Consider the following 14,652-nt stretch of genomic DNA (forward strand, 5'->3'; position numbering starts at 1 on the left):
GTATAGACATTTTCCTGCAAGCTTCAACCTGTTTACAGGAAAGCTTGACACAAAACACATGTGAAAGAAAAGGCTTTGGACACCTTAGCTGCAGGTCAACTTCCGCCGAGAAGGTCCATGATCAAAAACATTTCAACCATGACTATCATACCTTTTTCGTTTTTTTTTTTTTTTATCAAGCGTCTAGGCCTACATTACCCAGAGTCTTTCCTTATAAAGCAGAGCATGATATGGCTATTTCTCCCGATGCTAGTTCGCAAGGGTGTCAGCCATGGTATTTACCAAGCAGCCCGTCATTATTTAACAAAATATATCGATATGATAACAGAATACACAATTCTAGATTATAAGTGGTGGTGTGTATGTATATGTATACATAACTTGAGTTGTCTAATACAAATATCAATGAAAACAGCTTCTCGCATTCAAGTAGTAGCAAATATCACAGAATTTGTGATATATGCTACTAGTATTTTTACGTAAAATACTAGGGGACCCAAACTTCGCTATCCGTTCCAGTAATTTCCAGTTTGAGCGACCACACAGAGGAACTCACGACAGTTCATTGGATACCTGTGTTTCTTTGCTAAAACAAAATGTATAGTTATTATTTTTAAACATACAGATACCGTTTTTCTAATTCAAGTTGGCAGACAGAAGCAAGGGGAGTAATTGATGAACCTTACCAAGGAGAGGGACAAGGAACAAATAACAGACCCTAATTTTTTTTAAATAACCACGATGACCATGTGGTCAGTAACCTCATCGCTATCTTAATCCCACAGTTGGTCACAACCACACGTGTTGTAGTTAAGGGAATAAGAATAGAAAAATACGCAAAATGATGCATTCTTCAAAGTTGGAAATATAAGACATCAGTTTGAATCAATATTTCAGAACACAGTCGTCGAACAGAACTTACTAAGAGAACAACTAACTTACTTATACCACAGTAGCTACTTTAACAATCTCATAATTTACGTCAAATCAAATAGATACGGTCTCATTTTACCGGCTTTTCCTTATTGCTCGCGACTTAATTTGTTGGATTTCGTCTCTTATGACGAAGTCACATACAGTTTAAATTTCTCTTGATATGCTTTCATTAAAAATGGGAAAAATATTTGCAAATGAATAAATTGAAATCAGCTGGAATGATTTTACACATAGACTCAGAAGAAGGCTAGCAGACCGAAACTTCGAGGTCACAGTCACTACTATTCTAGTAAATTTGTATCACCGACACCTAAATTTAACTAGAATCTCAGCGCAGTAACTATTTGGTGTTTTTTTTTTTTTAATCTAATTGTTCATATATATACCGCACGTATAATTGATTCTATACGAGTGTGGAGAAAATAATGTCAGGTTATTTTGCAAGGAAATAACAGAAAAAGAGAGGAGTAGTTTAGTGATCCTCCAGTTTAATTTTAAATTGCTTTTATTGACTCGATATAAACTAACACACACATCTATCAATCTATATGAAAGATACCCATAATTTACATAATTAAGAGGTGGAAGGAGGAAATAAAATCTTTAAACTCACACGAGGACAAGAAAATGAAAGCAGATCACGTAACTTCTTTAATAAACAAAAACTTCAAGTTCAAACATTGGAAATCACAAATATCAAACATTGGCAGTCTTCATATGTAAGTTATTTGTGCCTGTTTGCTTAGTGTAAGGTTGGTACATACGGACTTAGTTCATCGCCAGATGAAGGCAGTTAATATACTCAGTTAATGTAGCAGGGCAAAAATTCTAACTTCTAAATCAGTCACCGATCTATTAGACATGTAAAGAGCCACGACGTTAAAAGAAAAAACGAAAAACTATTATTAAAAAAACATTAAGTTTCAAATATTTTTAACATTCCACTTCTAAAGAGCAATTGCACATTTGAAGTCTATATACCGTGTATAGTACGTGTATGTTGTAAGCAAAGTTTTCGCTTCTTTCCCTTAACTATATACACACTTTTTTCTTTACAAACCAGACAGCTTGGATTAATAAATGACTTGATCAAAAATTAAAATAAATACATAAATAAAAGTTTGAGATATCAGATTTCAAGCCCCTCACACGGTCAAGTTATACATTTAAGACAAGCTCAATTACATATCAACCCAGTCTAAATTAGCCTCGCTAGAAAGTTTGAGCTACATACTGGCACGAATGTTTCCCGGAGACAAAAACATCTTTGAATTTGTGTAGACAGATTAAATATCTATTAAATGTAATTATCAGGAAATAAACATTTTACAGACACAAGCCCCTCTACACTCTCTTTAACCACCACGGTACTTAACTGCCATATCTATAACATGTAAACTGAGTTACAATATTCAGAACCAGGAGGAGCTAACAGACCTCGTAACTATGCATGCAAGCACAGTGATATTTCGTCTGTCTTTACGTTCTGAGTTCAAATTCCATCGAGGTCGACTTTGCCTTTCATCCTTTCGGAGTCGATAAATGAAGTACCAGTTGCGTACTGCGGGCCGATCTAATCGACTGCCCCCCCTGCCACCAAATTTCAGGCCTTGTGCTTAGAGTAGAAAAAAAAACTATGCATGCAAGTACAGACGAACACACATATACACATACAAAAAACTTAATCGGTTTTTTATTTTCTTTTTAAAGAAAAGCCAACAAAATTTTTATACCAAATATTTTAAAGAAATCGCATAGTAGTAGTGTACAAACATGGACATTTTCTTAAAAATAAAAAAAATGTAATAATGAATTTCAAAGGTAGCGTCAAAATACGTGAAAAAAATTTTAATCATGCGTTTTTCAACATTATTTGTGCGATTTCTTTCAAAGTAAAGAAAAAAAAAATATGTGAGCATTTTTTAAAAACTGTACTTTATTCCACGAATGAACTTTATTAAAATAACTGTATAGTAGCAAGCAGACAGTCATACATCCGAACTGAGGAAACGGAAAAGAAATGAATGAACAAAAATCCATGTAGGCTAAAGGAAAGGACTAAAATAAAATTTTTAAAAAATTATAGCTCAAAGTATGTATGTTGATTAGAGTATGTATGGACGTAAGTAGATTGCAGTATGTATGTCTGTCTCTGTCGAAGTAAAAATGTTATTACTATCACAACCATTAACCTTCACTATCAAAGTGTTACTGCTATGTAAGATAGACAATACAAGTAGGAGACAGGTGATAGTAAATGAAAATAAGAGATCAAGTATGATGGCAGGGAAGAAGAGAGAACAAGCAGAACTATTAAGATAAATTATGTGAAAATAATCGAAAAGAAACATGAATAGAAAACTAAATAAAATACGGTGACAACGATCGAAATAAATTTGTTTTAAAATAAGGTATAGGCAGATCAGGAGCAATTTTAGAGAAAAATACAATTTGATGTATTTAAAAGAACCAGGTAACAGTAACTAAGCGTGATATTTTTTATTAAATGCAACTTAAATAATTACTATACTGTATCATCATTATTAAACCCTTATACTTTATAATGAATTATATGTAATCAAAATGTTAACAATGCCGGATTTACATTGGTTTAAAGTATATGAAGCTGTTCGTTTCGCTTATGCACAGTTCTTGTATTTTTTTCATGGATATGTTTTTGAATGATTGCAGCTTGTGTGCGTGTATATATATATATATATATATATATATATATATATATATGAGGGATCCCCTGTTGGCTACAACGCTGATTAAGTAAACTTAACCTCTCGTAAAATTAATGAGTGTGTAGCTGAGTATTAGAATGCGAGTATCTTTAATGCAATTTTCAGGTCGAATCAGTGATACAGTGGAAGGTTGGATCACTGAATAACAGGTACAATCCATTGCCCAGCACCGAACTGGAGACCTCATGATTGCAAAGCGAACTTATTAAGCACTCACCCATTCTTGAGTCTTCGCACGACAGTTCTGTATATATATCGAAAGGAAGAGAACGTCTGTGTGCATATACATAAACATACATACACGTATACAAGGATGTGGGGGTGGTTGGTTGGTTAACCCGAAGTTACAGACACATGCCCAAGATGCCACGGAATGAAATCGAACTAGAATCATGATTGCAACGCCAGTTTCTTAAACATTCGGTCTCTCACTGCGTGACATCTTGAGCAAATATCTTTTACTATAGCACCGGGTTGGCCAAAATCCAATAGGCGAAATTTTATAAACGGAAATTGTAAAAACCCATCGGATGTATTGCATCCAACGTTATACCAGATACTGCCTGCAAATTACGTTATGGGTAGGAATTTCAATCACAACCGGTATAACTATTGCCGAAACCGACGGAGATCCATGTGTGTGTGTATGTATATATATATATATATATATATATATATATATATATATACCAATCGATAACAAAGACACGTACAAGTACATACTTTAATATACTCAAGTACTTTTGAAGAGGAAATCTAAACAACATCTAAGAATAAACGCATACACACACTCATATATTATATATACATGCATGTCTATATGCATGTATGTTGAAAAAAAAAATACAATTTTATATTTGGTTCCGTTTGTAGTTTTCAATGAAGTGACGTCACGTGTGAATAGCATTCTGGGTATCAGACAGTGTTCAAATATGGCAGTGTACAACCACATGTGTCGAGTGATAAAAAAAAAAATCGGCGTTAAGGCATGTAATTAGTTCTGATTCGGTGATTTTTCAAATAAATTACATGCAAATCATTAACAGTACAAACATTACATACATTCAAAATTTCGTACTACTACCACCACTGTTTAGATGTAACAGTTTGTACATATAATTTCACATAACTTGATGGGGAAAAGAAACTAAAAAGAAAAAAAAGTACCGAAATTGAAAAGAACAATGAATTAAAAAATCAAAACAAAATAAAAAAGGCTTCGAAGGGATAATGGGAGGTGGGGACGAATGTGATCAGTATATGGTGAAGCATATGTCAGAAATTTTCTAACATTTTTCGCTTAAAATATAAGTTGTCAATCGAACTAACTTGTAAGTTAACAATAAGTTAAGGCTGTTGTCGTAAATTTTTTTCTTTAAACCTCATGAAAATCGAAGTCCCCCCACCACCACCAACACAAAAAAAAAAACAAATATAGAGAGAGGGGGGAATGTAATTAAGCGCTAATTAAAAGGAAAAGAAAACGAAAGATTTCAATATATGAAATAAATATGAATGCATTTCCATAAACGACCAGACATGGATTTTTCTCCCTTCAGTAATAAAATGCCTACATTATAATCACTGCCAGCTATTTTATTCACTTGTCTTTCTGTTACTCTACATAGCATCCTGTTAATGAAAATTAGCAGACACACACACATATATATATATATTCATACATACACACGAACGTCTTCATAGATATTTATATAAATACAACTCGTGTGTAACAATTTACTGCAAGTTCAAATGTATCGCCGAGAAACAGACATACACACACACCGGTTACAATGAAGCAAGCGTGTGTGTATAGGCTTTCGTCTTACTCCCCTTCCACTACGTTACCTTTAATATTTGTTCAGTAGCCATGCTCGTGTCAGCTTGTTGCTGTTGTTGACTACTTTGTAGATTTTTTTTTTAAACCAACATACATTCATACAATCACACGTAAATATAAGATAGCAAAAAAAGTGATTATGTATTTTAATACATAAAATCATTTGCATTGCTCGACTTGTTTGATATTTACAAATAATCGCGGTAATGATGTGAACAACAAAATAATTCACCAATCAACAGCTGAAATCAAAACAAAAACTAACAAACAAGCAAGTCTATAAATATTATTATTATTATTATTAATGTGTTTTGTTTGTTTTACCTCTCTGTTGTTGAGACTGTTGTCGACAGTTGCTGCTGCTGATGGTCTGCTTTTTCATGTCGAGAAGACCTCCTCCTTTTACGGGGCGACTCAATAATCGGTCGCTGTTGTTTATCTTTCCTTGAACGTAAATTCGGAATGGATGGTTGATTTAGCAATAGTCCCTTGGTCGCCGAGTTACTGTTGATATTGATATTACTACCATTAATCCGAGAACTCTTGTCAGATTTGGTCGCTGCTTTCTGCTTCTTCTTTGCATCTTCGGCGATTGTGCGAGTAGTGGTAGCGGTGATGGAAGCATGGCACGATTTATCATCTAAGATACAATTGAGAACAACACCATTTTTCTTACAAACGTCCACTAATTGAGAGTTAGTAGTTGATGTTGTTGTCGTCGTCGTCGTGCTGTGATTATTATGTTCTTTGCTGGACGCCTCTTCACTATCTTCCATAGCACCACTACCCTGCTCGTCAGTGCAGCAGCCGACCGTCGCCATCTTGTACACCATGACGATGTGACGTCACATAACGTGTGGCGTGGATTCCCGCAGTTTCTCACCGGAAGGGCTTTTCCAACATGGCATCCGTTATACTCAAAGTCAACATTTAGTCGACTGTTGCTTCTTAATCTACCCCCTTTTTCGCTCTATTCTTTCCTGTCTCTGTTGTCCGCATGGTAATGCATACTTCCAAATTACCGCTGGATTGCTTTTTAATGAAAATTAAATGATTTTTTTATCTCGAGGTATTCAAAATTAAGCTTGTCAAAACTGAAGTAGCACAAAATCAGATCGAAATCCTAAATAATAATAATAAAAAGGACCACCTTTTCATCTTTCGTAAATTATTATTGTTATTAGAAAGACTAGAATCTTCTCAAGGTAAGCGTTACATGTTATAAAAATCTACTTCCTTTTCTTCTTCTGTGTTTGTTAAACAAATTTTACTGGTCATTTTCGATATCTTTGGAAAACTTCGTAATTAATATAGTCAAAACTACATAGAATCTTGTTATGTAACATCGCTGAATTTGTTCCCCGCCCCGCACAAATGAACTAACCGTTGCATTTAACAATATATACTATTCAGTTTTATGTCTTTTTTTCGTTCCATATCTCTTTTAGTCTTTAACGTGTGTTCCCTCTTAACACGCTTCTATATATATTTACAAACATATTTTTTCCATTTATTCATACAATGCATACCTGTTTAAATTTTATTTTTTTCTCGTATACATTTATGTTGCCGATTTTCATCCTTCTGTATACCGTACTAATTTTCCATTGAGCTCAGTTATTGCACCTTCCCTAAGTTATGGCCATATCATGCTGAAAAAACCAGTTCTCGTCCGATCACCGAAGTTAGGCAACGTCAACTGTCGATCGTATCTAGATGGGTGACCTCTTGGGAAACTTGCGTAAGCATCTTTTCGGCGCAGATGTGAGTTTGTGCTTGAGGAGTTCACTTCATAACTACGTGATTTTTGGTTCAATCCCATAGCATAACACTTCCAGCAGCTATCTTATACCACCGTCTCGGTTCGACCAAAGCTTTTTAAACCAATGTGAAATTTGGTAGACGAAAACTGTCGGCGGAATCGGCCCTGTTTTGTGGTGATTGATTTAATTCATCAGCTGGCTTAGTATCATCACCTGTCCCATATGTACCTTTAGCAGAGTTTACTCTCACAAACATTCGGACCAAGTCTCCGCTCCGACGATGACTCGTGTCCAAGAATTTCGGAGACCCTGTGATGGGTCATGGACGCTGCCCTTCTAACCGAGCCATTTTTGTATCAGTATATCCTGGAGTCTTCTTTGACGTTTTATTTCTTTCACACGGACCTGTGTTTGTGAGATGGAGGACGCTGCTCTGTGAAGGTCTATGACAAATCTTTTCGTGGTCCCCAGAAAAATCCTGTACCACACATCAGAGTAGAAGTTAAACGTTAAGGTTTGTCAAGATGTATATATTCGTGAATTTGCTTAGTTTAATAGTTTTCAATTGTGTTTCATAATTTAATGTTTGATTGAATTTATTCTGTTTAACTATTAATTGTATTTCATTGATTTTAAACACTTGTGGTTCAGAAAATATTCAGTACATCAGTGACGCACAAGAAACTATTTGAGAACCCCGGACAGATTTTTGTCAACTTTAACCTTTAATGAGTTGTAGAGCATTCTCAGTCAAAATATTCCGTTTAAGCGATGTGTGTCAGAGAAATGAATGTCTTTTTTTTCTTTCTTTCTTTGTACGTTGATTCATGTTAAACTAGTTCTCTAGATCATGTTCATTAATGAACCTTTCTATATCGGACTCGACACTTTTGCCGAGTGGAGCACCAGACCATGTGCGCTTTAAAACTATTTTATTTCATGCCTAATTGCTCTCAATATACGACAAACGAATTTGTAAATATACTAATGTTCTCAGTTACTATCACATTATTCTAAATTTGTACTTATTTTTAAAGGTGAATGTAGACTTTTGATGATTCCAGGTGTTTTCCCCTACCCATCATATTCACCCTAAGTATCTGAGGTGAATAAAGTTGTTACATAAATCCTTTTCATTGCACCTATTTATCGTTATGCACATTTCCATCATATATATATATATACACACACACACACACTCTTACACGTCTGTATCTTAGGGTAAATGGTTTTATTTTGGTCTTGTTTTTTCTCTCATCGTCTCTAAATACTCAACTTTTTTCTAACCATATAGTTGTTTAATAATTCTTCTTTGTACCAATTCACTTTTTCCTATACGTTTTTCGTTGTACGGTCACTAGATCGGACGTATATAATTTTAAAGAGAATCTTACCATACATTTGTTAAGTCGTATATATATTCTTGCCTTTTATTATTCTAATATGGTCTTCAAATTTCAATTTTTTTTTGTATCTTATGTAATTCCCAAACCTTTTTCTTTATTCACTTTAAGAATGAAAGTTTCATAGCACTTTTTCTTGTTGATTTTTTCTAACGAAGGCGTTCGTTTGCATTTGTCTCGATGGAAAAGTTACTAGTTAGGTATTACTCTAATCTTCCATTTTCCTGTCATTTTGAAGTCTTGCATAGTGTGTGTGATGTGGAAAACGTTGACATTATCCACAAAAAGGTATAGGTTTGTAGTTACCTTTCCTTGTAAGTCGTTGATATAAGTTACAGAAAAGGAGTAGTTTGAATAGTGAGTCTTGAGGTATTCCCAAGTCTCGATATCACATTATGCTGTGTTGATTTACTCTATTATACTCACTTGTTTTCTGCTACTGAGAAAGTTATTAAATCTACTTTAATATCTGAATAAACAATTCTCAATTTGTAAAAGAAAAATTGTTTTTCATAGAATCTAGTGTTTCTTTACCAAGTCTCCTCTTCAGAATCTCAGTTATGAATTTTGCGCTTTACTCTGACCTTACCCTTTTCATATATAGTACTAACCTTGCTTTTTTTCTACAGCTCTGGTAATTGTGATCACTCTAGGAATTTTTGGTACAGTATTGTTCGGTGCTTTGTACTACCTTCAGTTATTTCCTTCAGAATTCTAGGATGTATACCACCCTTGATGATCTGTCTAAATATATCCCATGCTGACATAGAATGGATAAGTTGCTAGGATGAGAAATCACAACTTTGTTTTTATTGAACGAGTTGGGGATCAAATCTAATGTAAATCATCTACATATAAAAGCGGTTGTTGTTTGGCCCTGATTGATCAGACCTATGTCCAATAAGTCTTGCACATCAGAAACTTTATTATCCAACATGCTCTTCATTTTTCGATATAGAGGAATATTTGGTTGCTATTTTTAGCATGTCAGAGGACAAAATGCACTGATATACTTAGGTTCTGGGTTTAGATTAAGCTGACATCAACTTTGTTTTATATTCTTCCAGGGTAGATAATATCAATCAACTATTAAGGGTTCACTTAATCAATCGTATGCTTCTTGCCAGAATTGTAGTATTCTAAGTTAGAAATCAATATTCACAGATCCATTATTGTTGTGAGTTGTTTAGCTTTTGCTCAACTCAGGTCAAGCTGGCCTGTGATGAAAAGCATTTCAGCCATGACCTCTCTGATCTTCTTTTTTAGCAATTTTTATGACTACATTATTTAGCTAAAGAGGGCAATACCCATGGCCTTTTACAGGGCCCCTGAAACTAATGGGAGGAAAGAAGAAGGTATTCTCAAACCAGAAACTTAACCAAAAATGCTTGCAACAGAGTGGACTCCACTGAAAGCATCCAGGGAACCAAGTAACGGTATGGTGGTGTTAAATTGGGCAATTGATGAAAGATAAAACTGACTTCAGTGAGATTTGAAGCCATTGCACAGAGAGTTGGAACAAATACAGCTTAACATTCAAATGATTCTGCCAAGAAAGATTTGACTGCTCTTTCTAGTATGTCATGTGACTATGAGTAGGCTCTTTTGTGTTCAGCCATGTGACAGGTCTGAGCTTAGTTGTGTATTAGTTCAGTTACATCTGTAACACTTAAGCAGTCAGCATCATATGCCTATGAAAAAGTCATCCTGGTGATGACTTTATCTACAAGAAATAGCAGATAAATTTCTATCAAAGCACACAGTATAGTCTTAGAGAAAGAATGTGTTGAATAACGTGGTCTTGGATTTCTCTGGACATGGGAAAAACAAAGGATGGTCATAGCTAGAATACCTTTGATCAGGGGCTGGCCTTGAGATCAATAAACAGCTAAATAGCTGTTGTTGATCCCTTACAAAAGATATCAACCTAATCCCCATCAAACTATGCCCTATTGTCTTCAAATAGGAAGGCTGCATTAGATTATGTAGTTCCAGATATGTTTGGAAAAAAAATTGGGATGATCATAGCCAAAAGCCTTTGATGTTTGCTCAGTTAAGCTGACTTGAGGTGGGTGGGGGATAGAGCTATACAACAGTCAAATAACATCTAAGTGAACTGCATGGATTTGGATTTGTCTGTATCTGGAATAATGTTTGTTTGCTGCAGAATGGCACTTCAGCAAAAAGCTATTTAATGTCACTAATTTTATTGTACAGATTTTACAACATCTAGCAGCTCCTAATCAAATAGAGATCTGTTCCTATCCTAAATGTCTGTTTGACTGAATGAATTGCCATGTGGTTAGGAAGTTCACTTTACCATCATGTAGTTCAAGATTTACTCTCAATCCATGGTCCCTTGGGAAAGTGTCTTCTACCATATCCTCAAGTTTATCCAAACTTGTGACATTGAATAGACAGAAACTGTATGGAAGTCTCTGAGATGGACTGTATCTGTTATTTGATGCTTGATTTAATCCCTACCTGGTTTAACACTATCATTAGATAAGTTCACATTGTGGCAAGTATTTAGACCAAGTTTCAACTTGTAGCAACTTGGTTATAGTTTCTGCTTCTCATTCATTGCATCCCAGAAAGGCCTCCCTGACTGATTGGCTTATAAAGTCACTCATAGACATGCTCTAGCCTCTTGCCCATAGGTATACTGTTTCCTCTCACTGCCTGTTCTCCAGTACTATTATAGCAGCATGACCAGGGTCATGCTGCCTCCACCCACACATTCCTATCCTACTCATCTCTCCTTCACCTATCACCCTTGTTGCATGACTGCACTAACTAATATGTCCGGTCCTTTCTTCCCACACACGCATTCACTCTCATACATACATTTCAGTGCTCATCGATTGTTGTTATTTAGACTCAAGTCAGCCTTGGTACAGCAGATTTATAATCAAAGGCTTTGTAGCGGTAACCATATTTATCTTTTTTTTTTTCAGGCATTGTGTAGCTAGGACTATAGTATCTTACCTATTTTAAAAGGTGCAGTGAGCAGTTGCATAGTGTCTCTGTGTCTTGTGATTACAGGAGTATAACAGATTTTGTGACCACAAAGAAGTTCTCACAGCAACTTGTTTTGATGCTTAATTTAATAGAAAAGGAAGAATCGTTGCCTAACTAGATATTTATGTCAGTTTTAGAAAATCTAAAGCATCCAAATGAAATAGCTGATGATTATGATCATCATCATAATGCTTTTCATACTTGCAAGAGTTGGAAGGATTTAATCCAGCACATTGTTTGGCCAGTTGTAGATCGCAACTCATACACATCGATAAAGGACACATCATCGATGTGTATGAGTAAATACTGATATTCCACATTGTCGGTACTAGGGCCCACTGGTGGTGATGTTGACACTCCTTGTTGATATTTTGATCATTCACTCTATGCTTTCAAAAATCTTTGGAATTAAGAAACCTTTACTGAAAAACATTTAAGAGTTGGTGACAAGAAAAGCATCCAACCAGAAAATTCTGCCTTAAAATGTCCCTTTGTTTAACCCATGCTAGCATAATAGATTGCAAGGGTTCTCAGTACCTCCAGTACAGGTGTGAAGGAACACACTTGCACCAGAGGGCAACTGACCATCCTTGACCCCACCCTCTTGCTCTGCTTCTGAAGGTTATATGTGTATATCTGTTTGTAGTACATTTGTACATTGTATGGAATAAAACATTGACTAAAAGTTCAGCAATACTGTCGAAAACTGTTTGTTATGAAAAAGGCCATGAATTAGTGTTGGCGAGTTCAGCCATAGTTCTACAAGTTGGAGATATGATCATTGAACTTATCTGTATGTCAGCTCAGCATCTAAATTACCAATAAAAGAGTGTTTTTTTGCTGATTTACTGTTCACTGCTGCTGTTACAACTGGACTACCATTGTCATTACCAATAACTATGATATTGTGCATAGTACAACCTTCCTCTTGCTTTGACATAGCAACTCCCACAAATATATCATCTGTGTATTTTGCCCATCTCCATAGCAATCACATATGTGATGTAGGTTGCTGATTGTTCAAAAAGATGGCAACGGTCAGAGGTGTACGTCATGTAAATTAATGACTACTCCTGAAGATGTTATAGACATGTCTTAGCATTTGTTTCTTTTGCTGCTTTCTCTATGACCAGAGATGTAACAAAAGAGCATCTTAGATGCATCTGGTTGTTTCATTTGCTACCTTAGAGACCTGATCTTTTCCGTTGACAAATGCAAACTTCAAATTTGAGGATGTGCATTGGCCACTAGCATACCATCCATGAGATTGTTTGCTACATACTTACACATATATTGTCTAGACACAAGCATGACTGTAGGGTTAAGAAGTTTATTTTGCATAGTTTCAGATAGAGTCTCATTGTGTGATACTTTGGGTAGGTATCTTACACTATATCAGAGGACTAACCTATGCCTTGTGAGTGAATTTGGTTGGTGGATGTATATACACAAGGGGGTGCTGAAAAGTTCCTGGCCTTGAGTAAAAAATTATGATTTTATATTGAACTTCTCCTATCAGGTTCACACACTTATTGCAGCAGTCCCTCAGTTTTTCTAAGCCCTGTAAAAAAGAACTTGGAAGGTTGGGCCTCCACCCAGCTCTTTCATGATACCCTTAAAACCAGTTTTGTAGTCCCCCCTCATATATAGGTCTATGTGCATGCAAATGTGAGCAAATATTGACATCCCACAGCTATCCTAGTCCCTGCTTGTGATATATTTACATTCCTTGTTGATATCATTGGTGGCTCTGCATTTTCAAAGCCCTGTGGAATAATAAACCCCTTACTTTAAAAAAATAATAAAATTTTTAAAAATAGGTAAAGGCTGGCAACAGAAAGATCCTCTGGCCATAGAATCCTGCCTCTAATAATTCCATCATCCAGATCATACTAACATGACAATATAAACATTAAATGTGTGTGTGTGTAAAATATTAGGTGTTCCAAATACCAATTTGAAAGAGAAAAGAGTAACAGCCATAATTGAGCAAAATAGAAGGTAATTTTGATTTTAATAGAGTAATTTTTAGTCTCCACTTAGTCAAATACAAGGCACGTTTGTTTGTTTGTTTGTTTTTTTTTTAGTTTTTACTTTTAAAGAAGATATTTTTTATTTGAGCTTTAGTGAAATTTTTAAAATATTTTTTTAATGTGTGTATGAGGTTTTGTTTTATTTAAATGTCTTCTATTCGAGCATTTACTGTGTTGGTTTCAATCAAATTTGTGAAATGTATTCAGCTTTACAGATATGTTTATCATCATGTTCCTTTTGTAGGTAATTTGAACAATATGTAAATTATTTCTCCATTGAATACTAATAACTAGTAGTAGAAATGACATAGCATTCTTTTCAACAGTTTCACCAATCATATGGAATATTTGGCTCCTTTGTAAATGATGATATTATGAATGTAAGAAGAATATTCACAAAGGCTACTTAATTTCTACCAAAGAATTTTGATATTTAGATAAAACTCTTAGATGATCAAGATAATTCTATAAAGAATCTTCAAACTGTCATTGAAACTGATCTCAAATTTACAACTTGAGGACTAGTTTGGCAATTTCAAAAGTTCTTTCATTAACTTCTAAAGTAACCAAAATTTATATGGTCCTACATGGTCTGACTGATACTTTTCGTGTACAGATCAACATTTGTTCAGGATTTGATTCAATATCATCATCAGGAATCTCTAAGCAGGTAATGTTCTTAGGGTGTTCCTTGAACTCAGTCTACTTCCTTGATACCAATCACCCATGGACAATTTTCTTCCTGAGCTGCTATTTTCTGTACTTATTTCATTGGTCTCTTTTGTCAAATCACTTAGTTACAGGGATGTAAACACTAACATCAGTTGTCAAGTGATGGTGGGGGACAAACATATACATGCATACATATATATATATATATATATATATATATATATATATATATATATA

At 34.9% G+C, this 14,652-nt stretch overlaps 2 protein-coding genes across 3 annotated transcripts in view; one reads left to right on the forward strand and one right to left on the reverse strand.

The window, feature by feature from the left end:
• LOC106869369 (zinc finger protein aebp2) overlaps positions 1 to 6,356 on the reverse strand; it is a 177,466-nt gene extending 171,110 nt beyond the window's left edge. For both annotated transcript variants that reach the window (XM_052967147.1, XM_052967146.1), the window contains exon 1: positions 5,848 to 6,356. In XM_052967147.1, the coding sequence (XP_052823107.1) occupies positions 5,848 to 6,356 (509 nt within the window). The remainder of the gene's footprint in view (positions 1 to 5,847) is intronic.
• Positions 6,357 to 6,590: 234 nt separating this feature from the next.
• Positions 6,591 to 14,652, forward strand: part of LOC106878824 (uncharacterized) — a 241,418-nt gene continuing 233,356 nt past the window's right edge. The window contains exon 1 of the mRNA XM_052967637.1: positions 6,591 to 6,728. The gene's annotated coding sequence lies outside the window, so the exon portion shown is untranslated. The remainder of the gene's footprint in view (positions 6,729 to 14,652) is intronic.

The sequence above is a fragment of the Octopus bimaculoides genome, chromosome 4 (genome assembly GCF_001194135.2).
Source record: "Octopus bimaculoides isolate UCB-OBI-ISO-001 chromosome 4, ASM119413v2, whole genome shotgun sequence".
Classification (NCBI taxonomy): Eukaryota; Metazoa; Mollusca; class Cephalopoda; order Octopoda; family Octopodidae; genus Octopus; species Octopus bimaculoides.